The sequence below is a fragment of the Myodes glareolus genome, chromosome 19, assembly GCF_982192425.1.
Source record: "Myodes glareolus chromosome 19, mMyoGla1.1, whole genome shotgun sequence".
In the NCBI taxonomy this organism is placed as follows: Eukaryota; Metazoa; Chordata; class Mammalia; order Rodentia; family Cricetidae; genus Myodes; species Myodes glareolus.
In genome coordinates this window covers 53,772,035-53,798,170 of record NC_142044.1, presented here as the reverse complement: position 1 = coordinate 53,798,170, position 26,136 = coordinate 53,772,035, and the positions used below count along the sequence as shown (strand labels likewise).

General features: G+C 41.8%; 1 protein-coding gene across 1 annotated transcript in view; it reads left to right on the top strand.

The window, feature by feature from the left end:
- Positions 1-26,136, top strand: part of Slc2a13 (solute carrier family 2 member 13) — a 322,976-nt gene that overhangs the window by 244,383 nt on the left and 52,457 nt on the right. Inside the window, exon 7 of the mRNA XM_085678796.2 lies at positions 18,829-18,954. Within this exon, the coding sequence (XP_085534922.1) occupies positions 18,829-18,954 (126 nt within the window). The remainder of the gene's footprint in view (positions 1-18,828; positions 18,955-26,136) is intronic.

Sequence of the window (26,136 nt, the reverse complement as noted above, 5' to 3'; positions counted from 1 at the left end):
ATCAAGGATGCATAATTATCAAAGGGATGAGTAAGATGAGACCTGGTTTACAGCTCAGAGCTTACTGAGACCTTGACTACCTTTGTGATTTCACCATGGTTCACTCATCAAAGGACAGTACTTTCCCATCCTCTGTATTCTATTCCCAACACTGAGTCGTGCATACTCATGGTGGGCAAGGAATTTATTGGAGCCTAACTTGAACCTCTCTTCATTTAGGGATGCAGGACTCTCCATACATCGTATCCTCTTTCCAGAACACTCTGGAAGACTGCTTATTCTCTAGGCTTCTCCTGTAGTGTTCCCATGTGAGGGCTTTTTATAGTACACGACTTGCAGGCATTGCTTTTTCTAGCACCTCCAGGCTTTGTCTTCTTGCCATAGACCCAGAAGGCAGTTTGGTAGTGAAGATGGACCTAGCGGGTTGGGTTGATTTCGCTAAGCCAATGCTAGCTGGCACGTCACCTCTTCAGTACATCCCGTACTGCACTGGATGCCCTGTGTCAGGCAAACCTCACCAGAAGAGTGGCCCTCTAGCTGCTGCCCTTCTCTCTTTACTGTTTCTCAGTTGGAACCCTTGACTAGAGTCGTCACTGGGGGTGTTTACAAGCACAGGAGAGAGGGGCAGAGTTTGCAGACACTCCCTATCAGGTGCCCAGAGTCTTCTCTGAATGCTAACTTCCTCTCACGCCTCACCCCTTCTCCAACACCACCAAGTCAAGAATACAAAGCTGTATGTTTACTGTGGTTCCTTCTGTGCAGTGATTTCACTCCAGGTTTTCTTCTGGAAATGAAGTTCTCAGCCATCTAAACTAAGCAATTGTGACTTCACCCCCCAGTGACAGTGATGCTAGTTTTGGGAAACTGTGTCTTTCATTCCCTGCTCCTCTCTGAGATCACTTCTACACTTACTACACTGTTTTCTTGTCCTTTCTAGCCATGTATGATCATCTTAAATCATTGACATGGCGTTATGATACTGTCAGATTCAATCATATGTTTATGCAACACTGAAATGTGCAAAAATTATATCTGTTCCTATTCCTCATTTTAACACCATGGTAACAATGTGTTCATTGTTTCTGGTCATGCTTAGCAACTGGCAGTGAATTAATAACTCTACAGAGTTGAAATTCTCTATCTGCGTCTATTGTAGTCCTCCCTACAGATTTCCTCTCAAATCAACCAGGTTTCATTTTTAACCTTGTTAGGAGAAGGCAATATGCCTTGAGGTTAGTGATCATCAAAATGCCGTAGAATGAGTTTGTGTTGTCTAATAACCACAAGCCCATTTGAGATTAAAATAAGCATTAATGGTATTTGAAAAAGAAAATGAGTTGAAATGGAAGCCTGAATAATTTTATCCTGGAACCTCATCCTGAAATATTGCATATATATTTTGTTGTTAGCGGCACACCTATTGCTGAATTTGGCACACGAAGAAGATTTTACCAATGATGCAAGGATCCTTTTCATTTGTGGTGTGTGTGTGTGTGTGTGTGTGTGTGTGTGTGTGTGTGTGTGTGTGAGACACATGTGCGTGAGTGCCAGTGATCGGTGCTACAGCTCATGTGTAGAGACTAGAGAACAACTTTTAGGAGTTTTCTCTTTCTTCTATGGGTTCCAGGAAAACAACTCAAGCCCTCAGACTTACATAACAAACATTTACTTCCTGAGCCATCTTGCTGGCTTGATAGGAGGATTGCTCTCTGCCCGCATAGTACTTCTCAGAAGAAACGGAATTCTTCACACGGCAAATCAGCGTTTAGTTCTCCATGACTGTTCTTTATTTTGGTGACTTGAAATTTGTCAAAAACTTGCAGAGCTGTTATTCATGAAGATTCTGAACTCAAACATTGCTTCTTTTCTGTAGCCAAAAAGTGATTTTTGGATCCAAGCATGGTGCTGTGGACCTATAACCTGTGTACTTGGGAGATGGAGGTGGAAGAATCGGGAGTTCCAGATCATTGCTAGTCTTGGCTATGTAATGCTTTCTTATTTTAAGAAAAATGCTTCTTGAAAATATAAAAAAAGAGGAATCTTAGAATAAGTGTGCAAAGAGTAAAGGCAGTATATTCCAAGAAGAAGCATCTTTTATGTCTTCTATACAGGTCATGAAGAAGAGTATGGAAATTGGTCATGGTGGTATCCCAGTACTCAAGAGGCAGAGGCAGGCAGATATCTAAGAACATGATGTCAATCTCGTCTGTGTAATGAGTTTCAGGCCATCAAAGACTACATAGTGAGATCCTGTCTCAGGGAAGAAGAAAATGTGGATTCTTCAAGGATCCTGGTCTTAGTGAACAAGTGAAATTACAACCATCCCTCGCTTCATAAGCCATGTGAATCCCTAAAATATGAGAGGACTTCAAGGGTGATAGGATGAAAAATGACAGAATTTACATATTTAAAATACCACTATGGCTGCAGATTAGAGTCAATCAGAAAAGAACAAAAGGATGAAGGGATATAGGTTAGCCTAGGCAACAAGAAATATAATCTTGGTGGCTGTGGAGACAAACTTGAGAGGTATCATGGAAGGAAATGGCAGGACTGGGCGGTTGGGTGGATGCCGAGAGAGAATGAACTCCTCTCCAAATGACTGTTGGGGTTACCATCTGGCATCTACAATCTCACTGCAGATTAATCTAAGTACCATAACCCAAAGCAGTTTGGGGAGCAAAGGGTTGGTTCGGTTTTTACTTCCACATCACAGTCTGCCATTGAGGGTAATCGGTATAGGAACGCAGACAGGAATCTGGAGGCAGGAACTGGAAATCAGCATGGTTGAACACTACTTACTGGCATGCCACTCAGATCACCTAGACTGATTGTTTTTTTAGTATAAATCAGAACCACCAGCCCAGGGTTTGCATCATACTCTGTAGACTGCACCTTTGCATATCAATAATTAGTCAAAAAATGCCTTCCCAGGTTTGTCTACAGTCCAGTACAATAGAGACATTTTCTCTGTTAAGATTCCCTCATCCCAGATGATGGTAGGTTGAGTCACATTAACAGGAAAACAGGCTAGAACATCCTCTTCTTAGGAACGTTTTCTCCAGGATAAATGGGTTACATTAGCAGCCAAGTATTTTAGCATTTTCTAGTACTCATATTCCTACTCACAATACCATTTAATCCTTTCTAACTTGAAATATATACATAAAAACTTGTCTGAACTTACCTAGTCAGGTCCAAAGTGGAGCCAGAAAATAAAAAGACAAGTAAATATATGTGTCTCAGATAACCGAATGTCTTCATGACTTTTCTATTGATGTGAAGAGACACCATGACCAAGGCAACTTAGAGAAGAAAGCATTTAATTGGAGGCTTGCTTACAGTTTCAGAGAGTGAGTCCTTGATCGTTGTGGTGGGAAGCAGACAGGCGTGGTACTAGAGTATCAGCTGAGATCTTTCCGTCCTGATCCTCAGGCAGCGGGCAGGGAGAGCAGCACTGGTTTTGGCATGGACTCATTAACACTTAGATTCTTGTTTTAAGAGTTTGGTCATTACATGGAACCAATAAAGCTACCTTCGAGTTCTGTTCACAAATAGTACCCCATTCTGTTACATGTGAACAAGGGGTATAAGCTATGCCACTCTGACTGTGACAGGCCAACACAACCTTGAAGGAAATATTACTAAGTAATAAATGATACTAAATAAAAGCCCTGACACCATTTTTTTTGCTTTTTCCATCTACTTTTTTTATTGATTTTTAATGAACTCTACATTTTGCGTATTTTATAATGAAAATTGCCATCTTAGAAGCCATGTTGACTGAATGATGAGACAAGCTGTATATCAAGAGCCAGATGTCTGACTGTTAGTTCAAGTATTGCTCCTCATATCCAGTAGGCTGTCTAGGTCCCCTCCAGTGCTGTCTCTCTCTGACATGTGGGAAAACAACAGCTGCTTCCAGCCAAACCTTTGTTTTTTTAAAACAATTTTGGTAACCCACTTAAGAAATCTCTTCAGTGAAAGTAGCTTTGACCACTACGGCTTAGGCAGACTTGATGCTTGAATAGATGGATCTGGTAGGAAGAGGTAAACGGTATTGATTAAAAGATAACTATATATCAGTAAATAAATGAGAAGATTAATGAAAGGTAACATTCTATGTCTACTTAGGGTTGCTTCTTATTTTTTATTAAAAAACCATTTGTAAGCATTACAGTAGGTCACAGGTACTAAAAAGAAAAAGCTTTACATTTAGTGGAACAAAATGCAAAAAGCACAGCAAAGACTGATGGGGGGGGCGTCAGAGTGTGGCCTGGATAGTCCCCGCCTCCTGAGGCCATTGCAGCAGACTGCACATAAGGCATCCCCACTGTCCACCTCTTTACAGAGCAATGTTTTCAACTACGTAAAATAAATTGACGGAATCACAAGAGAAACCAGTATGTTGAACTCTGTTGCCAAGTATATGTGCCATAGTGTGAGGGATCAAACCCGCCTCGTGCGTCCTAGGTAAGTTCTCGGCCACAGAGCCACATGGCCAGCACCGCCCCCTTTTGTTCTTCCTTCCTCCCTAATTTGATTTGGAGGTAAATTCTTGCTAACATGTCTAGGTCAGCCTCAAACCAGCAGTCCTCTTACCTTAGCCTCTGGGTTAGAGGCCTGCACTACTACAGCCAGGTTAAAATCCTTCACAAATAAACTTGCTATAGAATGACACTCGTGCCTCATTATTAAATATAAAAAGGCAAAGGTAGCTGCAGGTTCAGCATCACAGTTTAGACATCTTAGTAATGTCAATGGTACTCGGAGATTTCTATATTTACTGTAATGGAACATGATGATATTAGATTGCTTTTGCTGACAGTTTATTGCCTACGTAATTCCTTCATAATTGAAGGAAATGCTTAATTTTAATAAAAGGTTAATAAAATATGAATTTTTTCCCATCAGCTTTGTGGGTCCCATGTGAAAGATATAGTTCGCAAGAGTGAGCTCAATCGATTTCTTTCAAGGTGGATAACGGTTTCTCAGACTAACAAGGCAGAGCAGGCCCAAGAGTATGAGGGCAATCTAGGCAAAAGGCAGGGGAGCCATTCTCTTCAGGAAATTAGGCTAAATTAGACTTTGATGTTGCTAGGGAACAAGGTGCCAGACTGCAGATGAGGCAGAAGGGAAAGAAGGGCCTTGGGTACCAAGTTAAGGCTTTGGTGGAGAAGAAGGAAGACCATCAACACCACCAGGCAGGAATTAGCACTGTCACCTTGGAGCTTTGCAGAAGGGCTTTCTGTTTGACTTTGGGTGTGTGGGGGAGAAGTCCCACAGCCCCAGAGAGACAAAGTAAACTTGAAGCTTATTTATGTTCGCATTATGAGGACAGAGTATCTTTGGAGATGTTCAGGGTAGATTGTTTAAAACGTTAAGTGCAGAGATGTAGGGGGAGATACTTGGCTAGCTCAGTGAGGGTTGAGTGTCCTGTTGACTGATCTAGGAAGAGGGGTGAGCCAAATTTCTAAGCAGGCTTTAGTTTTCAAATAATGTTAGTTTCTGTGAATGAAGCCTTTCGCTTTTGCAGGAATCATTCCAAATGCTGTATGGATATTTTTGTCAAATTGTTCTCACACCTTTCTTAGGAAGAAAATATCAGATTATTTAATTGTATGGGAGGAAGACAAAAGCTGGGAGAGAGTGTATTGTGACTTACTGAGATGGCGTAGCTCCTTTGTTCTGCCCACTGCCCTCCATTAGTCAAACTAATGGCCTTTCTCTGATTGCCTGACAGCCTGTCAAAGCTTTGAGAACCATAGAAAGGTTCTTATATCAGCCAGCCACCATGCAGCAGGAAAAGCATCTACCTATAAACCTGCCTATCAACTCTAGGACTTTATCAAGACTCTCCCTTGAAAATGGAGTGCCGAATGATGAAGCTCATTAAACTAGCAACACCCTAATGATCCAGCTACAGAGTGTGCACTTAATTGAACTAATATTAAAACTCCTCCAGGATATTCAGTAGCAGAGTTCATTTTGTAACAGAGATGAGGTTCTGGGCTCATGCATAGATTAATAAGCCAATTAAATGTTGATTTTGAGAAAAAAAAAAAAAAACAGTGTTCCTGATTCCAGGAGAATTGGCCACAAAACGAATTGATCCCTTCAAGCTGTCTCAGAATTTGGAACAGCCAGCTTTGTTTTCCCAGATTCGTGATGTTTTTAGAGACAGGATTTTTCTGTGTAGCCCAGCTGTTACTGGAACTTGCTATGTAGACTAAGTTGGCCTCAAACTCACCAAGATCTACCATTGTCTGACAGTTACTTGGATTAAAGGCATGCACCACCACTGCCTGCCTATCTTTCTCAAGTTTTATGTGTATAAGCATTTTGTCTGCATGTATTTGCATGTATTGTGCATATGTGTGATATTCATGGAGGCCGGAAACCCCAGTAACTGGAATTACGGACGCTTGCAAAGGAATGATGGGAACTGAACCCTCGTCTTCTACAAAAGCAGCAAATGCTCCTAACCATTGTGCTTTCGTTAGCCAGGCCCCATTTTTGTCTTTAATACAAGAAATGCTAACAGTTTGGGGTCACAAATGCAACGTCATCATTGAGCTGGCAGTGTACCTCAGCTATTGCTGTCTTTCTCAAATAACACCTCGTAGCATCGTTTTTTTATATCCCTACCTTGGATCAGCCTTCCTCCAGAAGGTGAGAGTTCTGGATTTTCTAGAAAATATGTCTGCTTTGTACTTGAGACAAGGAATGCAGACAAGGACACTATGGGGTTGCTTTTAGCTTAGACATTCCTTAGGAGAAGTAGCAGCTGTAGGCAGGATGCTCCTGGGCCTCGGCTGTCACTGGTGAAGTCGGCCATGGCTTCATCATCAGTATCTCCTTTGAGGCCCACAAGCCCTTTATTCTCCTCCACTGTGTGCCCGTGAAGACCTCTAAAACATCGAGACCACCAAATTAAACATAGAGTTTTTCACAGACTTTTGTAATCACTTCGTGCTTTCACTGCCCAGAGCTCATGTAGGCTTTAGTCAGATTTAGGATAGATTATAGTCACAATCTGCGTGGTAATAATAAAATTTGATTAGCTCTTTCCAGAAGGGAACCAGAGGGTAGTTTATTTTTATCTCTGCGTTCTTAGTGACTTCCCATAAAACGCTTGCTTTTTGACCAATATCTAAGGAAGATACTGCTCTTCACACTCGTTGCTTTGTAAAAAACTTAGTGGCAAGTGGTCTTACTAAGTAAACACTTTGAGTCCCTTTTCTTACCCAAATCTATACACCAATGGCCCAACCATGATTCCTCTTAAAAACCAGATTCCGTAACCTCTCCCGACAGTCTATATTTCTGGCTGAGTAGAGAATAAAGGACACCTTACAGCAGTCTCATCTTCAGGAAGTTTCAGTTCTAGAAGAGCAGCGGGCCTTGTTCACAATTGCCTGTGCTCTGTATTTTAATGCAAGGGAAAAACTGTTGCTCTTTGGGGTTTGGGTTATTGTTTCTGGTGTGTATGTGCATGTGTGTGGATGTCTGCATGTGTGTGTTTGAGTGTGTATGTGGGATTTGATTATCCCGGGCCCCTCTAATGCCCCTCATGTGTGGCCTTCCAAAATGTCAGCGGGATCACAGGCAGCTGCTACCGTGTCGTTCCTCTTGACTCAGATAAGGATGTTTTTGTCATTTGGAGAAAGTAAGTTTTATTTTTCAAGCTGTGTAAGAGTTCTTGGTTGGCAGTGACGGGAGCTGCCCTGTTTACAAGGCTTAATGGAGGCACCTTATAGTCAGCTGCCAACATGAACCGACCCCTCACTCTCCTGGCCACTGGCAGTGTCTCCCTGAACCTCTGATAGGCAGATATTCATGGTGAGAATTGGCATCTAGCATTGGTGATCACATCATTCCTGCAGTAGAGAAGTCATGGTGTCCATTAGTGCCAACATGAAAGTTGATTAATAAATCTCTAAACCTTTATAATACTAACAGAAGACACTGTTCATCCTCTGTCTGTCAGTGTCATAAAACCATCAGTAGTAGCTGATTCGCAATCAGAATTTGATTTTCCTTTTTTTTTGTTTGATTTTCCTTGAGAATATTCTGATTATTTATATAACAAATTCATTAGGCTTTTCCTTTATTTCTTTTGAGATAGACTCTTATGTATGAAGGCTGGACTCAAACTCTCTAAAACTCTAACCTCAGTGTCCCAAGTACTGGAATTACAAGTGTGTGCCACCAAGCCCAGCCCATGCTGATTAGTCATAGAAATTAGAACTCAGGCTGCTTCTTAGAAGGATTTTCTACTTTTCTCATTTAGTAATGAAAAAGAATATGTATTTTGTGAACATCTTACTTTAGGGGACATAAATATTTAACCCTTTACATTTTTGGTTTTATTATTTTAAGGTTAATATTATACTAAGTCATTTATTTTCCAAGTTCAGTGAGCTTTTTTTAATTAATTGGTTGAAACCAATACCTTATTTCTCAAAATGATAGATCTATGAAAATGTATATTGTCTATATTGATATATGCTGATCAGTTTTGGGATATGATACATGACCTCAGCAAATCTCATAAAAGGCAGCATTTAATTGAGGCTTGTTTATATTTTTTAGAGGTTTAGCCCATTGTCATCATGGCAGGGAGCACGGAGGCACATGAACAGAAGTAGCTGAGAATTCTACATCTAGATCCCCAGGCAGCAGGAAAAGAGAGACATTGGGACTCGCTTTGGCCTTTGAAACCCCAAACCCACTTCTAGTGACATACTTATCCAACAAAGTCACACCTACTCCAAAGTTATACCTCCTGATACCTCTCAAGTAGTGCTACTACCTAATGACTAATCATTCAAATATATGGGGACCATACTTATTCAAGCAGCACATTTCTATCTCTGACTCCCACAGGCTTGTGTCCCTATCATAATTAAAAAATGCATCCAATCCAACACCAAAAGTCCCCATAGTCTATCACAGTTTTAGCACTGTTTAAAGGTCTGAAGTTCTCAAGGCACTCTCTTCACTGTAACCCCTGTAAAACTGAAATCAAAACCATCAATTGCTTCCAATATACAATGACACAGAATATACATTACCATTCTAAAAGGAAGGGAAGGAAGCATAGTGAAGAAATATTGGACCAAAGCAAGATCAAACATGAGTAGTGCATGCTACAAACTCTGCATCTCCATGTTGATGTCAAAGTACCCTTCAGATCTCCAACTCCTTTTAGAGTTATTGACTACAACAGACTTCTCTCTCCTGGGTTGGTTCTACACACTGTTAGAAGCTCTCCTTGACAGGTATCCCATGACTCTGGCATCTCTAACATCTTGACATCTCCAGGGCAATCCAGGTTTCACCTTCACAGCATCACAAAATAGCCTCTTTGTTTCTCCATGCAGGGATGAGCCCTCCCCGCAATACACTCCTAGTCTTGACAGCCTTGCTGAGCCTCAGAGAAAGATTCGACGACCCCTTTTCTTTTGTTGATTGTAAAGCCAGAACCACGTGGCTGAAGCTGCCAAGTTCTGCAGCTGTTTGCTGGCACTGGAACATGGCTCCCTTGTTCAGTCACATTTCCCCCAGCTTAATGTTGTTGATGGTTTCCTTCACTCTTTAGCTTTTCACAAGTTTTCATCCCGTTTCACAAGTTTGAAGCTAACTGGGTGGGGTCTTGCCCTGATGTTGTTGCCCTCTATTCTGTAAAGCATCAGACTTTTCTTTAAACTGTTTATGTCTTTGAGTACTAGACTTGGCTCCATTCCTCTTCCTGGTGCTCCTTTTCTCCCGAAACTGTACATTTTATATTTTTCCTTGCTTGACTTGCTCCATTTCATTGTAGACCTGCCTAAGAGTGAGTACTAAAAGCCACACAACAGAGTCAGTACTAGGCTGTCTTGAAATCTCCTCTGCCAATGCCATTAATTTAAAATTCTCTAGTTTAGGCTCAGGCAGATATTTTTGGACAATGGTAAAAAACAGCCACATTCTCTGCCAAAATTTCCCAAGAACAATTTCTGGGACTCTCACTAGGATTCTCCCCTTGAGCCAAACCAACATAATTACATTGCTCTCAGCACCACTCCTACCTGAATGGCCCACTAAGCCCTGCTTAAAGAATTCCACTGGTTTCTAATCTAAAATCCCAAAGTCCACATTCTGCAAACAAGCAGCATGCTCAGGCCCGTCACAGCAATATCCTTCTCCTGGTACCAACTTAGTACTTAATCGGTGTTCTATTACTGTGAAGAAAACCATGACCACAGCAAATCTTATAAAAGAATGCATTTAATTGGGGGTGGCTTACAGTTTCAGTGGTTGAGTTCATTATCATCATAGCAGGGAGCAGGGAGGCACACAGGTGAAAGTAGCTAAGAGTTCTCTGTCTACATCCTCAGGCAGCAGGAAAGAGAGAGGCACTGGGACTGCTTAGACTTTGAAATCCCAAAGCCCACTCCCAGTAACACAGTTCCTCCATCAAGGCCACACGCACTCAAGTAGTGCCATTCCTTAATGACCAAGCATTTAAATATATGATTCTGAGGGTAATTCTTATTCATCTACCACAGCATGCATGAAGAGTGTTAATCAGCATCATTAATTGTAGTTTTTTCTTTCCTTTGACATTACATTAGAATGTTTGCCTTGCTATGTTTTATTACAATCAACTTCAAGAATCTAAGCATTATGAGTCAATATTTCTTCCCATTGTATTTGGAATTCTAGTAGGAACCAAAGTGGGACTCTGGTCATGTAAACAGACATTGTCATGACTCAGGTCAGCCACAGGTGGAGCCTAAGAGGTCTCTGAATTTTACTGTTTTTAAACTTTCTTTTCTATGTATTCTTTGTGTCTTTTCTGTCATGCATCTGGATCCCATTCATTTCCCTGCCCCTTCATATCTACCCTTTGCCCTTGCAACACCCCTTCCCAATAAAGTAAAATGAAATTTAAGAGGAAAAGAGAAAAGTTAATCTCATCACAGAAACTGTAGTATGACCCAGTGAGGCACACAGTAAACCCTTTCATCCATGTGGTCTACTTTTTAAAAACCACTTTCCTTACTCTCCAGCAGGTAAGCTATTTTGCTTAATATCTGGATTTCTGGAAAAATAAAACGTTGTAGAAGAAGTCCCTATTTAAAAAGCCATTATTCTAATTATACTTTAACATTGTAACCCTTGTTTTAATCTATTGGTTGCTTACTGCCATATCCACTGAATCCTGGGACATTCCAGAAATTTCCCGAAGCTAAGTAGTGAGTTGATTGGAGTTTGACAGGACAAAGCAGAGAGTGGCAGCCATGGGAGGGAGCTTGAGTTCAATTGGCATTGCAGATACTTTGTTTGTTTGGGGGTTATGAGTGTTGTTGCCACTACTGTTGTTGAGAAAGAGACTCATGGGATAGCCCAGGCTCACCTAGAACCTGTCATCCTCCTGCCTCAGGTGCTGTATGTGCTGCAAGCATGTGCTATAGCTTCCTGCTTTGCATTGTGTTTCCAAGGAAAGTGTGAAAAGAGGCAGGAACCCAACATTCTTAAATGGCTTCGAAATTGAAGTCATATATGCAAATATCCAATACTCATAAAGGAGTAGACACCATAACAGAAGCAGACCTGGTGATGTGGCTCCCTGGTGGGGCACTTCGGTAGCACGTAGGAGGGCTTGGAGTGGAACCCCCAACCTGCAAAACACAAAGCTGGCAACAATATTTTTAAAACCCAGTTTGAGAGAGTTATAAAAGCAAAAAGCAATGCCTTGAAATCCCTCAGAGAAAGAGTCTGGGTAAAGGTCACAGCAAAATCACAGCCTTCTTATGATATCTAAGATCCACTAGGTTTGGGAAGGATAAAGTATTGAAAGACCAAAATTGAACAAATCCCTGAAAGTTCTGAGAAATTGGCATGAAAATGGAAATGAAGGGAATGTGAACCTTTAGTTTCTGGGAGGCAGAGGCAAACTTGGTAGTGCACCTGGCCTGGGCTAGCCTGGGGAGACAGGAATGCTAGAGGAGAGGCAGCTTAGCTTCAGTATGCTCTGTGAGGAAGTCATGGAGAAGCCGTCTACTCAGCAGTCACAGGCGCTGAAATGCATGTGAAGCTGCGCCCCCTTACACAGAGCAAATGCCGCTACACTGCTTGACACTCGGGCTCAGGAAATACCTGATGAGCAAGAACAGACGCCCTTCAGCTGACAGCAGATGTCCAGTGTTTACTGCTCTACTCCGGCCCGCAGACTGAAAGTCACCGACCTCCTACTGTGGTTGGGCAGTGAACCTAGTGATCAGAGTGGGTTCGCCTTTATACCACGCAGCATTGCTATCTAGACCCAAGCTCTAGGAACCGAGTTCTAATATTTCTTCCTAATAAATGCTTATTTTAAGAAAACACAATACCCACCTCTAATAAGAGCGTGCAGAGAAAGGTATGTCTATAAATAGAAGGAGTGCTTGATTGACATAGCTAAACACAAACGCTCAAGTGGCAATGTATATCACATGCATGCCTGCAGGTACACAAATGTGAAGATATTCATAGGAAGGTTTTTTTTTCAGTCATGATAACTTGGAAATAATATCTTATTTGTACACAGTGTGGTAATCATCATATAGAGATACAATTTCATCAATATACAATATGTTATCTTTAATGCAAGAATCACCGTACCTTTGCTGGTACGGTGCCGAGAATCCTCTCTGGAAAGGGCAGAGAAGACATGCAGAAGGATGATTTTAAGAGTCTAAAATGGCAAACAAAACCAAGAAAGTCAATCACTCTTTGTGGCTTGGGGATGACTTGGGAGGGTGAGTTTTGCCAGGAGTCTGTTTGTAGTTACCCCATAGAGAGCTTATTTCAGAGAGTGACTGCCCTAAGAATATTCCGTCCCTCAAATCTTCCGCTGGCTTTTGAGAGGGCCTGTGCAAAGGAGAACCCCAAGCTTCAGGGCTGTGCTCACTCAGCAAGTTCAGACAGCTCAGACTCAGCAAGGCTAGGATCCACATTCTTATAGGATGTTTATGTGAGGCTGAGTGTTGTGAAGGACATGAACTGAAGGTAAACCAGACTGGAAAGAGTTAACATGCCCTCCCCAACAGGTGCTACACTAGACTTGCTTTAAGATGCCACATCTGGCCTCCCTTGCCCATCAGAACAGCGAAGGCTCTCTGATATCATAAGTTTAAAAGTGATAGTCCAGACGGGGAAAGACTGAGGGAAAATTCCAGAGCCTAGCAGGTTCCTGATCCCCAGGTTCCCGGCAGTGGGCCCAGAAGAAGACTCAGGTTGCCCGACAAGAGAAGGTGGGCAAAGCCAAGCAGAGCAAGGAGTTCGGTGTTTACACTAGAGGCAGGGAAAACTGTGACCAGTTTTGATTAGAGCCTGGTCAGGTGGCCGAAAAGGCAGAGTAAAACTGGTCATGTAAAGGTGGCATTTCCGGGCACAGTGTTGGAAAAGTGCTGGACAGTGTGAGGACAGGAAAGAGCAACACAGAGCAATGCACGACGGGAAACGGGGAAACTGTGTCGAGGAGCACAGACATTGAGAGCGTTTTAAAAAACTCAGTATTTTTTTAGGAGTTTTAGGCAATTGTGAAGCAGGATGAAAAGTAAGATTAGGAGAGAAACATGCTCCCGGTTAACTGCTGAGCGCTGAGCGTTGCCTGCTGTCTCCTGCGGGCTCTTTAATGGAGTGGGATGTTTTATTCCAGGTAAACTGTTGAGGGTGCCGGCCATCTGCTGAGGGCAGCTTAGTAGATGGGGTGTTTTACTTCATGAAGTTAGTATTGTGACCCTAGCTTTTACAATAATTTCTGAATATATGATTGTCAGAGTTATTTTTGTTTCTGTTTTTTCTTCTAATGAGTTCCTTCCTCCTCGGCTGAAATGGAGGAAGTCCCCTGGCAGCCATGCTGTGGCAGGGAAGAAAGACTGGTGTTCTTGGGTTCATACTTGGCCCTGCAGAGGGCTCACATGAGGTACAGGGCCGCTGTTTGTTCTTATAAACAATATCCCAAGTCATCTGCTCCAGGCAGCTGGGACTTGAGGAATGAGGCCAAAAAGTAGGGGGGATTTGAGGAAGTGGCAAAGGGGAGCAGTGATTATCACGTGGTCCTAAGGTCATCGTTAGGGCAGAGGGAGCTTGTTTCACCTACCCATGCAAGGGCCCCTAATGCGTGCATCCCAGCAGCCAGTTTTCTGAGCTGAGATCTTGCTAAAGGTAACTTTAAGACAAGGCATGGCTCTTGCTGCCTTTTGTTGGTTTAATGAGACACACTTAAGAAAGTGGACCATTTCCTACAGAGTCAAATTTATCGACTACTGAGTAGAAGTTAGAATGTTCTGAATTAGCCCCTGTTAATGTTTTAAAGATTTTTTTTCCCCTGAGGTCACATTGAGCTACACTCGGTCTGCCTTGGGTTACTGAATAACAACAGGCCGCCTTTCCTCTCCCCTGGATGGTAGACACCAAGCTGGGGCCTTTATTTATCTCTTCTTTACCTAGAAACATTTGAGTTTCTTAGAACAAGATTTAGTCTAAACATATGAATCTCTTTCCCCGCCCCCAACCCCGTTTCTAAAAAGAAACCTCAGAGATTTTGAAGGTAAATCTCCCCCCTCTTTCTAGCAAAAAAGGCACATTTCTTCCCCCGGAATTATCACTCGGCTGCCCGTTTTCTAACTGACTTCTCTGAGCTCTGCCCTCATCCCCCCCCCCCCACCCCGACTTCCCACAGCTGACAGGGTCTCAGTCTGCATCCAATCCCCTAGCACTCTCCACAGCTGAGCACATTCTCAGGGGTTGCACAACCTCCCCAAGACCACGACTGCAAACTTCCATCACGTTTAAATAGCATAATGCTTCTCCAGAAAGCGTTATTACTTTTTACTATGATATTGGAAGGCTATAATCGAAGACAATGCCACGTGTGTGTGTCTCTGTATGTGTTTCTGCTGTGTAGGCTTGGGGAAGGCAGCCTGTATTGAGCTAGATGCCGCTCTGCAAGGTACAGCAGCTCGAAGCAGAATCTTACCCCTTGAGACTCCACAGCTATAAACAGATTGACAAAAGGCATTATACACAGAAGTACGTCACAGCATAACAAAGGACTTGCTAAACCAAAATACTTTATACCAATAGGAAGGAACCCTCATTCCTTGCCTGAAGCAATTCTTTTACAAAGTGGAGTACTGTTATAAATGCCGTGTTAATTATCTTTCTTTTGAAGACATAATTTCTTAGACTGGTGTGAGGACACAGTGGGTAAAAGCGCTTGCTGTACAAACCTGGCAGCCTGTGTTCAATCCCCAGATTTCATGCAGAAGGGGAAAACTGGCCCCCAAAAGTTGCCCTCTAACCTCCCCACATACCCTTTCATTCCCACATGCACACGATTACCCACATAATAAACATGGTATTTTTTTTATTAAATAACGAACAAAGAAATTGTAAAATTTTCAATGTCAGGTCGCAACTAGAGTTTTTGTAATCTGAGCAGACACTTACGTGACACAGTTCGGTGAGTACCTGTAACCGAGGGCCCAGGACAGCCACCCAACTGGACCACTCCATGGGGAGAAAGAAAGGTTTGTTTGTGGAAATTCAAATTGCCAAGGCTATCTCTCAGGGCGTGTTGTAGCAGGAAGGAGTGTGTGAGCTGGAAGAGCCTGGAAGCTAGAGTATAGGGAGGGGGTTTGCAGGCGACAGTAGCCTGGGAACTAGGTGGGGACTTGGGTCTGTTACGCGTTAGTTTGACTAACAGGGAAGTAGATACCGTATTACCAGACCTGGTTGACTCTAGGAGTCAGACAAAGGAAATAATGGATTTTTTTTTTTTTCTGGCAAGCCAAAACCCACTTTACCCATTTCACAGGAATACTGAGTATGAACTTTTGTTTATTCATTAGCGGTCCTTCCATTCAACTCGCCTGAGCTCAACCCACACTGTCATTTATGACATTGCCAGCAGCACTACCATTTGGGTGCCTGTCTGGGACCTAGCCGTACCGGGCTCCCACATTTTAAGAAGTGGAGAATTTAGAGTCCAGTTATGCATCTGTCTCAGTTATGTTATGAATGAGTCCTTCCAGATCATGTGCTCTTGGTGTATAACACTTAAAGTCTAGAATTTGGAACTTCTTCTTGGTCACATTTTTAAGGGGCAAGTAGGTTTCACACATAAAAAGCAACCTGTGCTTGATAAATTCCTACAGGCATTGATCTTGTATGGATTTTCTGTGTATCTTGTAGGCATTGATCTTGTAGGCATTAATCAATAATGGATTTTTTGTGTAGGATACCGTACGTGAAGAATGACCCCTTCTAGATATGCTTTTCATTGATAACATTTGTTAAAGTCACAGTCATGAGCTATGTTCTTGGTAAAAGGTCATTCATCTGATTTCTAAGGTATATAATGTTTATTGTTAATTCTAGAATGTCAAATGGATGTTAGACATGTTGTGGTATTTTGTAACATGAGGAGCTGGTCTCATTGGGGTTTCTGTCCCGCCGGGTCCCCCATGGCCGGCAAGTCCCAAAGAAAATCGCACAGAGATCTCCATAAGTTATAAAACTGATTGGCCCATTAGCTCAGGCTGCTTTTTAGCTCTTGTAGCTTATATTAACCCATTGTTCTTATCTATGTTAGCCACATGGTTCAGTACCTTTCTCAGCGGGGCAGGTCACATCTTGCTCCTTTGGTGATCTGAGCTGGACTGCCAAGGAATGGGCTTCCTCCTTCCCAGCATTCTCCTGTTCTCATCACCCCACCTCTACTTCCTGTCTGGTTAACCCCGCATATACTTCCTGCCTGGCCAATCAGCGTTTATTTAAAACATGATTGACATAATACAGACAATTCTCCCACACCAGTATTTAGAATAATTTTTCCATAAATGATATATGTGATTAGAAAGCAAAGAAATCCCCGTCAAGGATGACAGTGTGCTGGGGAACTCTGTCACCTCTAGGGGCCTGAAAGTTCCACATCAAGGCAGGGACTGGCAATATCCATTTTTGATATTTGCCTTCCTGTTGTTGAGAGAGCCTGGGACACCCACACAGAGTTTCAGAAATGAACCGCCCACACTTTTTTTAAATGCAGGTAACAGTTGAGCCTCCACATAAACTATGGGCTGTGCTTGAGGGAAGAGTATAGCCATTGCAGCTGTGTTAGTCATAGTGATGGCCAGAGGGTTCTCCTCCCTTCTGGATCAGATGCAACACTCTGGTCCTCAGACACTGGGAGCTCCTCTTTTTCAGAGCCCGGAGGGAAAACAAGTGAGGACAGGCCTGGCTTTGCTCCTGTCAGAGCTAAAAGCTGATGAGGTTCACTCAGTAACCTCCAGTTTTCCCTGTGACATAAGATGGCAGGGAGAAAAGCCAGTATCCATTTCTTGCCTGTCTCAAAGGTAAACACCAGCAAAAGCCAGACCTTCAGTGAGTTCTTACAGATCTCCCCCATGTTGTGTCTGTGAGTGAAGTCTCATTTCAAATGAGGGACGAGTTGACAGCAGGACCCTCCATGAAAATAAATCTAACTTTTAAACAGTGTAGATGTCTTAACATTTTCGTTAAATGAGTCAAAGGGCCCTTTCAACTTAGAGCATTGAGAAATAGCATCATCCTTCGTGCCTTCAGAGTCTGTGTCTCTCAGACATTTTTCTCTGGAGGTCTCTTTCTCCCCCTATACTCCATAGTGTGAGTGATCACTTGTGCAGAGTAAGAATTATATATTTTATGCCAATTGGTCTTTTAACAACAAAATAAGCCGTTCTCTATAATATCCTTTTTCTTTACCTGGTAAATTTCTCTTATGATTTACTTCAGATATTATCTCTGAACTTATTTTCAGCTCTTGGAACCTCCTCTGCCTTTTAGGTAGGAAGCCAGCCCATCCCTCTCTTATGACTGTTGTCATGTACATATGCTTCTCATCCTCACCTTTTATCTGCCACAAATCAGAGTCTTGATTTATTCATCTGTAATATGGTCAGTGTTGTGTGTGCCTAGAGTGTACATGAAGGACTTTAGAGCTATGTAGGTCACAGGACAGGGCACCCACAAGAAAACTCATTCCGCACTCGTGCTGTAGGTTAAGGTTGGGAGACTCTGCCCACTTCAGACTTCTCTGCTGTTCAGTAATATCGTTAAATGAGAAATGGCCAATCAAATGCCTCTCTGTGTTCCGGCCATAGATGTCATTTGCTCAGATTAGCCTTTCTTCCTATACTCATTTGTTTCCAGGTATGATTAGTGTGTAGTTGGAACTCAATATGTTAGTGTTACATATGCAAATCTCCACCAAGATATTCACAATGGCTGGGTTTGGGATATTTGCAATTCTGCTAAAGATTTACTTCAAAACTGGCCTCTCATTTTAAATATATGTGTTTATGTATATATGTATATAGATGCATATATATGTGTGTATATATACATATATGTGGGAGAAGACATTTCCAGTTTTGAATATAGATGGAGCATGGAGGAGAGAGACACTTATAAGAAATAAATGTTTTATTGTAACTTAAGACTAATCGAGGCTGGATTCAGACAGACCAGTCTGGAACAGCTCTCAGTGGTTGAGGAAAGCAATCTTTTCACTGCAGGTCTGCCAGGCTTGTTCTCTGACCCCCTCCCACATAGTAGCTTACAAATTTGCTCAAATCCGCATGGAGAGATGAGAGTTACCATCCAGCGATCCTCTGGATCTGGTCATATCATTTGGCTTGGCCAAAGCAAGTAAACTAGTATGAGCTGCGGGGGCGGCCTCTGGAGTGGCTATGTCACAAGCACGAGTTGACCAGGTCAGCATGACTTTCACTGTTTTCTTTCATTTTTCAGTTACTGTAATGAGTGTATGCTGGATCCAGACTGCGGTTTCTGCTATAAGATGAACAACTCAGCTGTCATCGATTCCTCCTGTGTTCCAGTTAATAAAGCTTCTACAAATGAGGCAGCCTGGGGCAGGTATGTCATGCACTGCTTACCGTGAAAATGCCATTCAGTTTCAAAATGAGGATATTTCATGGGCTTATACTCATTGTACAAGAAATGGACTTTGCTGTGATATTTTCGTGACAGTTTGGTTGCATTGGCTCCTACTTCATTCTCCTGCCCTCCTTTTCCCTCCAACCAGCCACCCCCTCTTCTTTCCCTAACAGTATCTTCTAGTTTCGTGTCTTCTTTTTAAAAAAAAAAAAAAATCAAAATTTCAGGACTGAAGATGACTCATCAGATATAGGTGTTTGCTACTAAGCCTCCCAGCCTACCTGAGCCAATCTCCAGGACCCACTGTATAGAGGCGCGCGTGTGCGCGCACACACACACATTAAAAAGTTAAAAATCCAGATTCAGTGTACGAGAGAAGGCATTATCCCCAGTGAGCTGGCTTCCAGCCTGCAGAATGTCTGCTGTACAGTGGGTCTGTTCCATGTGCTCCTCAGAAAAGGCACACACTAGGGATCCAAAAATACTGCATGTTTCAAAATGCAGACGGAAGTTCTCAGGTCCCACATGCTCGGCAAATACTCTGCTATTAAACAGCTACCCCAGCCCAGCCACCAGGCTTCAGGTCTTTAGTTGAAGCCGGTTTTCTAGCATCCACAGGGGGCAGCTCTTCCCACTCCATACTGTAATTTCCAAACTGCAATCTTCTGAACCCAATTGAATAATGACTGTAAAATCAAAATAAATCAACATCACTTTAAATTATTCCACGAAGCCTTTTTCCCCTGGAGTTTTTGTGACTCTGGGAAATTAACCAAAATCAGAAAAACGATTGCTAGCCATCAGTGTGTGGCCTGTATGAAAGCTCTGAGCATTTCTGTTTTGGACAGAACCCATTGATTTATCATGAACACATAAATCATACTTATATACAATGAGCGTTCCTCACATTTAACAGCTAATATATCTAATATCCAGGAACTCAAAATATGGAAATGTATATAATATGACTTTAACCTCTTTTTCTATTTTAAATCCCCTTTAAAAATAGTCCTTCCCCTCCTCACTACCCCAGCTTTGACAAAGACAAAGAAACCTGCCAGCCATAGCTTGTGTCTCCTGGAGGTACAGCCTAGCATGCTAGTATAGGTTTTTAGGCTTTTTCCACTACTTATTTTACTTGGTAATTGCTTTAAAAAAAGTAGAGATAAACTTTATGCTAGTTATGTAAAACTCCAGACTACCTATGAAATACACTAATTACAAAGAAATAAGTGGAAAATGCAATCACTAGTTAAACAACACTTTAAGAGAATGTCTCCCAAAGCACAGCAGTGTGTTAGTTTTTTTTGGGCCGCAGGCCATGTTGCTCTGACACCAGCTTCGGTGTTGGCTCCCAGTCCCTTGCTGTGACAGAACATCAGGCCCACAGGCAACTCAAGGAAGAAAGAGTGTATTCTGGTTGATGGCTCAAGGAGGGTGCAAGGGCATGATGGTGAGGGGGGCGGAGAAGCCGGCAACTGAGAAGCCACACTTTCAATCACTCCGAGGAAGCAGAGCAAAGGTGATCAACTTGCAAGGCCACCCTTTAAGTTCCGTAATGCCCCCCAAATTACCTGGAAACCAAGCATTGAGATACCTGCGCCTCTGGGGGACACTGCTCGTTCAAAGCACTGCCGCACGCTGTTGTTTCCGTGAGTCCAGTTAGTTGATTTTATATTGTAGGTATCTTCACTTAGAGCTTTAACTCATAGGATTTGTACCATTGGAGGAAAAAAATAAGACTGAAAATTAGTTGTATGAAATTATAAACCTATTATGCAATCCATAGAACTATGATAAATGTTTGAGAACTGGGGACATGGCCCAACTAATGATACACTTGCTGCATAAACATGATAATTGGACTTCAGAACCCCAGAACTAACATAAACACTGGGTGGGCTGGGAGGCCAGCCTAGAACCCCAATGCATGCAAGCACTAGGGGATTCCTAGGTCAAGCCGCCTTGGCAGACTAATTGAGCTGGCCCTCCAAGCTCAACACTAGGCCTTGCCTTAGTCTGTGGGTGGAAACTGATCTAGAAATACACCCAATATCAATCAGCCTTTGATCTCCACATGAATGTGTACTTATGCAACCTTGTACACATGTGCCCACATACACAAGCATGCATAAGGATGCATAAGGATTCCTGTACGTATATATAAAAAATTAATTTAGAAATCTAAGTAGTGTGTTGTCCCATGTTTTATGGTACTAACTTGTAAGCTGCAGACATGGTTCAACTTAAAAGAAATACAGAGTATGTTTTTATACTATACTCAGAGTTGTATGTTTCATTATATTTATATATATATGATATCTATACGTCACATATGTAAATTCTACATGTTACATGTATGACATAACCCAGCAAATTTTGCATACAAAAACTTAAGAAACTAAAACTGTATGTAACTAAATGTATAAAACATGGTACAAAAACATAATATGTGTGATCTAGTTGAAAGATAAGCTACTAAATGAAGTAACAATAAAATCAAGCTAAAAAAGACAGGAGAAGGAAAGTTTACAAAACTGTGGTTTTGAAAAATCACAGAAAACAGGAAAGTTCGACATCTATCTAAGTCTAGTCACAATAAATCAGTTAGACACACTGATTAGAGACAAATGTATTTTAAAAGATACATTCTACGTACCATTTACCAGTACTCTGGAGGCAGCAGCAGGCGGATCTCTGTGTGTTCAAGTTCCAGGACAAGCTCCAAAGCTACAGAGAAACTCCATCTCAAAACAAACAAACACACACACCAAAGTTTGGAACTTCAATAAAAGAAAATTCCGTGCTAAGTCAAGAAGATGAAACTAGCAGAAATTAAAGAATTTTGGAGTCTTACAAGTTTATTATAAGAATTAAATAGTGAACCTAACAGGTTCATTTATTTAAAGCCAACATGGCCTGCAAAAATGTGCTATGTTTAATAAAAAAGAATAAATTTAACAAGTATATTAATATACACATTAAAATAAACTCTAAGTAAATTCAGATACTAACATGCAGAAATATTTTATTAGCAAAGTACAACAAAAATCAGAGAGATATTTATCACCTTTTCTAATTTAGTTGAGAAACTAAAATATAAAAAGAGTTTAAATTAAGAACAGATCATATAAGCTGAAGAGATGGCTCAGAAGTTAAGAACACTTGCTGCTCTTGTAAGGGATCAAAGTTCGGATCCAATCCTGGCAGCTCACAGATGCCTGTAATTCCAGCTCCGGGGATCTGACAAGCTCTCCTGGCCTCTGTGTGCACCTGCACACACGTGATTCACACACATGCATGCTAATAAAAATATAGATCTTAAAAACAAAACAAATGAAGGGAAGCAAGAAATTGTGCAGCTAACTAGACTCAGAAAAGGCAGAACCAGCGGATACAGTAGGCCTGCTTGTGGAGAGAGAAAGAAGCAAGAAACGGAAGCAAAGGGAACAATGTGAAAACAGGAAGGTGCGTAAGTCAAGAACTGCCGATCTTCAGAGAGGTCTAACACATGGAGAAAGTTCTAGGAGTGCAGTCCTGGCTCGGATGCGAGACAAGACATGAGCAACATTTAGAATGAAAACACACGCAACAGAGAACAGGCATTTTGACACTCAAAAGGGTTCAGTGAATAGTACACTCAAAGACCCATAAATACAGTTTTCTCGAAAACGTAGAACTCTCTAGAACCAACTCGTGATATCTGTGAAGGGTAATTTCTTTTTGACAGGCGAGATTTCCAAAGCGAAAGGTAAGTCCACCTCTTTTGGGACAGCTGCAGCTAAGCAGTGGGAATATACTGAAGAATATGGTTGATGTCTTTAAATGGTTCGAGGACATCTGGTCCTCTGTGAGTCCTGCCCCTCACCTGTAGACTGGGGGTAGCAGCTGTATTGAGCAGTGTGCTTCTTTAAGAGATATCTAAGCAAAGGAAGGGGCATATTTTTTTCATGTTCATCTTTTCTCTTTTTATTTATTATATACCCACAAGCATAGCATAGCCATCTCCTACTTGTTCCACTGACTTCTAAAAACTAATCACTAAATGGCTATCTAATTCCTGTGATTAAAATCTTTTCACTGGGCTGAAGGCATAATTGAATGGCTGGGCATGATTAAGACCCCTTGTTTTATTTATTTTTAACGACCTTTTCTCATTTTATATACCTTTCTCAGTTCCCACTCCCTCCCCTCCTCCCACTTCTCCTACCTTCCCACCACCCTACCCCATCCACTCCTCAGAGAGGGTAAGACTTCCCATGGAGAGTAAACAAAGTCTGATATATCACTTGGAGGCAGGACCAAGGCCTTCCCCGTAAGAGGCATATTTGAAGACAGTTATAGCAATGCAGAAATGTCCTGTCCAGGCGTGTGTGTGTGTGTGTGTGTGTGTGTGTGTGTGTGTGTGTGTGTGTGAGAGAGAGAGAGAGAGAGAGAGAGAGAGAGAGAGATGTCAGGAACACGGTATAGATTAAAATAAGCATCCTTATCTAAACTGGCAAATGCATCAGAGTAGTTCTCATTTATTCCTGTGTGTCTCTTTCTCCTCCTCCACACCTCCCGGTTCTCTATCTACACAAAACCATAAATAATCCATTCTGGAATTTTCAATGCTCACTAAAAATACCATTAATGAGGGGCGCTTTCTTAGCATGCTGGTTCAGTGTGTGTTTCCTATAACACAGCACTTTAGCTTCGTAATTAGAAACACTAAAATAGCTGGATATTGTCCCTCCTTGGCAGTTCGTTGTTCCCAGCATTCATTCAGCTGAGATATTTTTCTCACAGCCAAGCTTTGATACAGCGTGCAGACTGTTGGCTCTGTGTTCCATCACTTGCCTGAACAAAATGTACTCAGCCTGCTCCTCTCACCAGAGTACTGATGTCCTTAATAACCTTTTCCTTCCTCTGCCTTCTGCCTGGGGTTGACAATTTCTTCTTCCACCTCTGCCTAAATTGTTTGTTTGTTTTTGTTCTTTGAGACAGGATTTCTCAGTAGCTATCACACCTGTCCTAGAACTAACTCATGTAGACTCGCTGGCCCTGAAATCACAGTAGCCTGCCTTTGCCTCCCACGTGTTAGGATTAAAAGTGTGTGCTACCACACCTAAAATTTAGCCTCTGCCTAAATTTTAATAATCGTTTTTGCTCAATTAAGATGTCAGTTTTTGCTTCCATTCTGTCTGTATAGCCTACTAACCAAAGCAAATAGCAACCACTAACTCAGTAGTAGTATAACTACAGGGAAATTGTTATGGCCACAGGTCAGTGACAGTTATGAAACATATTCAAGCATTATGTAGGGCCCACACTACTTGACACTACTTAACAGTGTGATGCAACCCAGTCCAGGGGTCTCCCAGGGGAGAAAAAGATTGTCGCCACACAGATGTAGCTCCCACAAACCTTAGGGTGAAGCTCACCTCACAAGAACACTGCAGCCTCTCTCTGTGAAAGAGAGCACAGCCTCTCTGACAGCTGGCCCAGAGTGAATGCAAGCCTAGCAAGAGGAGAGCATCCTCCAAACTCAGAGCTCGCTCACTGTCCAGACAGAGACAGGCCTCAACAGGCCTCATCTAGCCCTGGGACAACTTGGCTGCTGACTGCATGATCCCATGGATGTGGCCTGTGCTTGGATGGATGTGGATGTGCTGTCTTCTGGCCTAGACTCCAAAGTTCCGGTGCTGTGTCCTGTCCTAATCAAAATGCTTGATTACAATAATTATAAACCTGAGAAGATTTGCAGTGAATCGGAGGTTCAAAGGAGACTGTGCAGCGTGCTAATTATTTCATCTCAGGGATCCTCTTGCAAATGATTCCAAAAGCAGAAAAATGTAAAAGAAAACGTACAAATCGTACAGTTTTGATTACTGCGTTGTGTTTACTTGGAACTGTAAAACACCGAAGGATGTCTTGGTAAAATTTCCCTGCATACTCCAGATTGCATAAAGCCAAACTACAAGAAAAATGCTTGCGCAGCTGACGGAAGGCATTCTACAATTTCCTCAGTGCATCCCCTGGCGTGCCAAGCAGTCCCGTGTGTCTACAGTGGTGGTAGAAAACCGTGTACAGTTCAGAACCTGTTGATCTAAAGAGTAAAGGTTTTCCTTTCATGACCTTTTTATAAAATATTTTCAAAAGATGCATCCGTTATTAATTTAGAAAAAGAAACTTGTCATTAATGAAATATAGTGTCTAAAGATATGTATGCATGATATTGATATATGTTATTATTTATATATGTGATAGAAAAAAACCCTAACTATATTCCTAATAGCAACATGATTTATAATTAAATATTATTAGATTATACTTTACAGAGGAGTGAAGTGTCTGATATATAATATTTTGATCCACTTAAAGTTATACTGCTTAGACATAAATCATCATGTTCTCATCTATATATAATTTCAAAATCGTATATCTTAGTTATTATTTTTCAAGTATAATAACATAAAAGTCCTTTGGTTATAACAGTTATGAATATTGCACCATTTACTCATTATACTGCAAAGTATAAAAAGTAGAAAACCAAAACACTTGAGAATCATTTCTCTCTAATATCTAATTTCTAGTTTCCTCATTTATATTTTTGTACTGGTAATTTATACACCTTGTTTAAATAGTACTGTTCACACTGCATTTAACCACCTTTTGTTTTTTGCCAAAATTCACATGTTCAGACAGACCATCTGCCTTCCTTGTACATTATATTTACATTGTCTTCTTCAGTTAGTACTTCCTTTGAAGCATAGTCTATGAGTTATTTCCCACTGAGGAAGATTTGGAGACAGGAGGTCTGGGTTTGGCAGGAGAGGGCCAAGCAGGACTTGGATGATATATCCTCCATAGTGTATGTCGGTTCGCAGTGCTGAATCCCAGTGCATCAAGAACTGGTTCAGCAAAGCAATGAGAGATGGCACAAGGGCAAAGACAAAAGTGAGGACATTGGCTGGAGATGACACTGGGCTATGGTTGGAGCACATTGTCGAAGCCCCACTAGGAAATTGGATTGTTATTGATGCATCTCCATAGGCGTGGGCTTCAAACTGGCAGTGGTTGTAAGCGAGTGACTCCGTGTGATGCCTGGGCCAGGATGTGCTTTGAGATCACGTGGCGAGGCACAGCAGAAACACCCTCAATACCCAAAGAACGCCATTG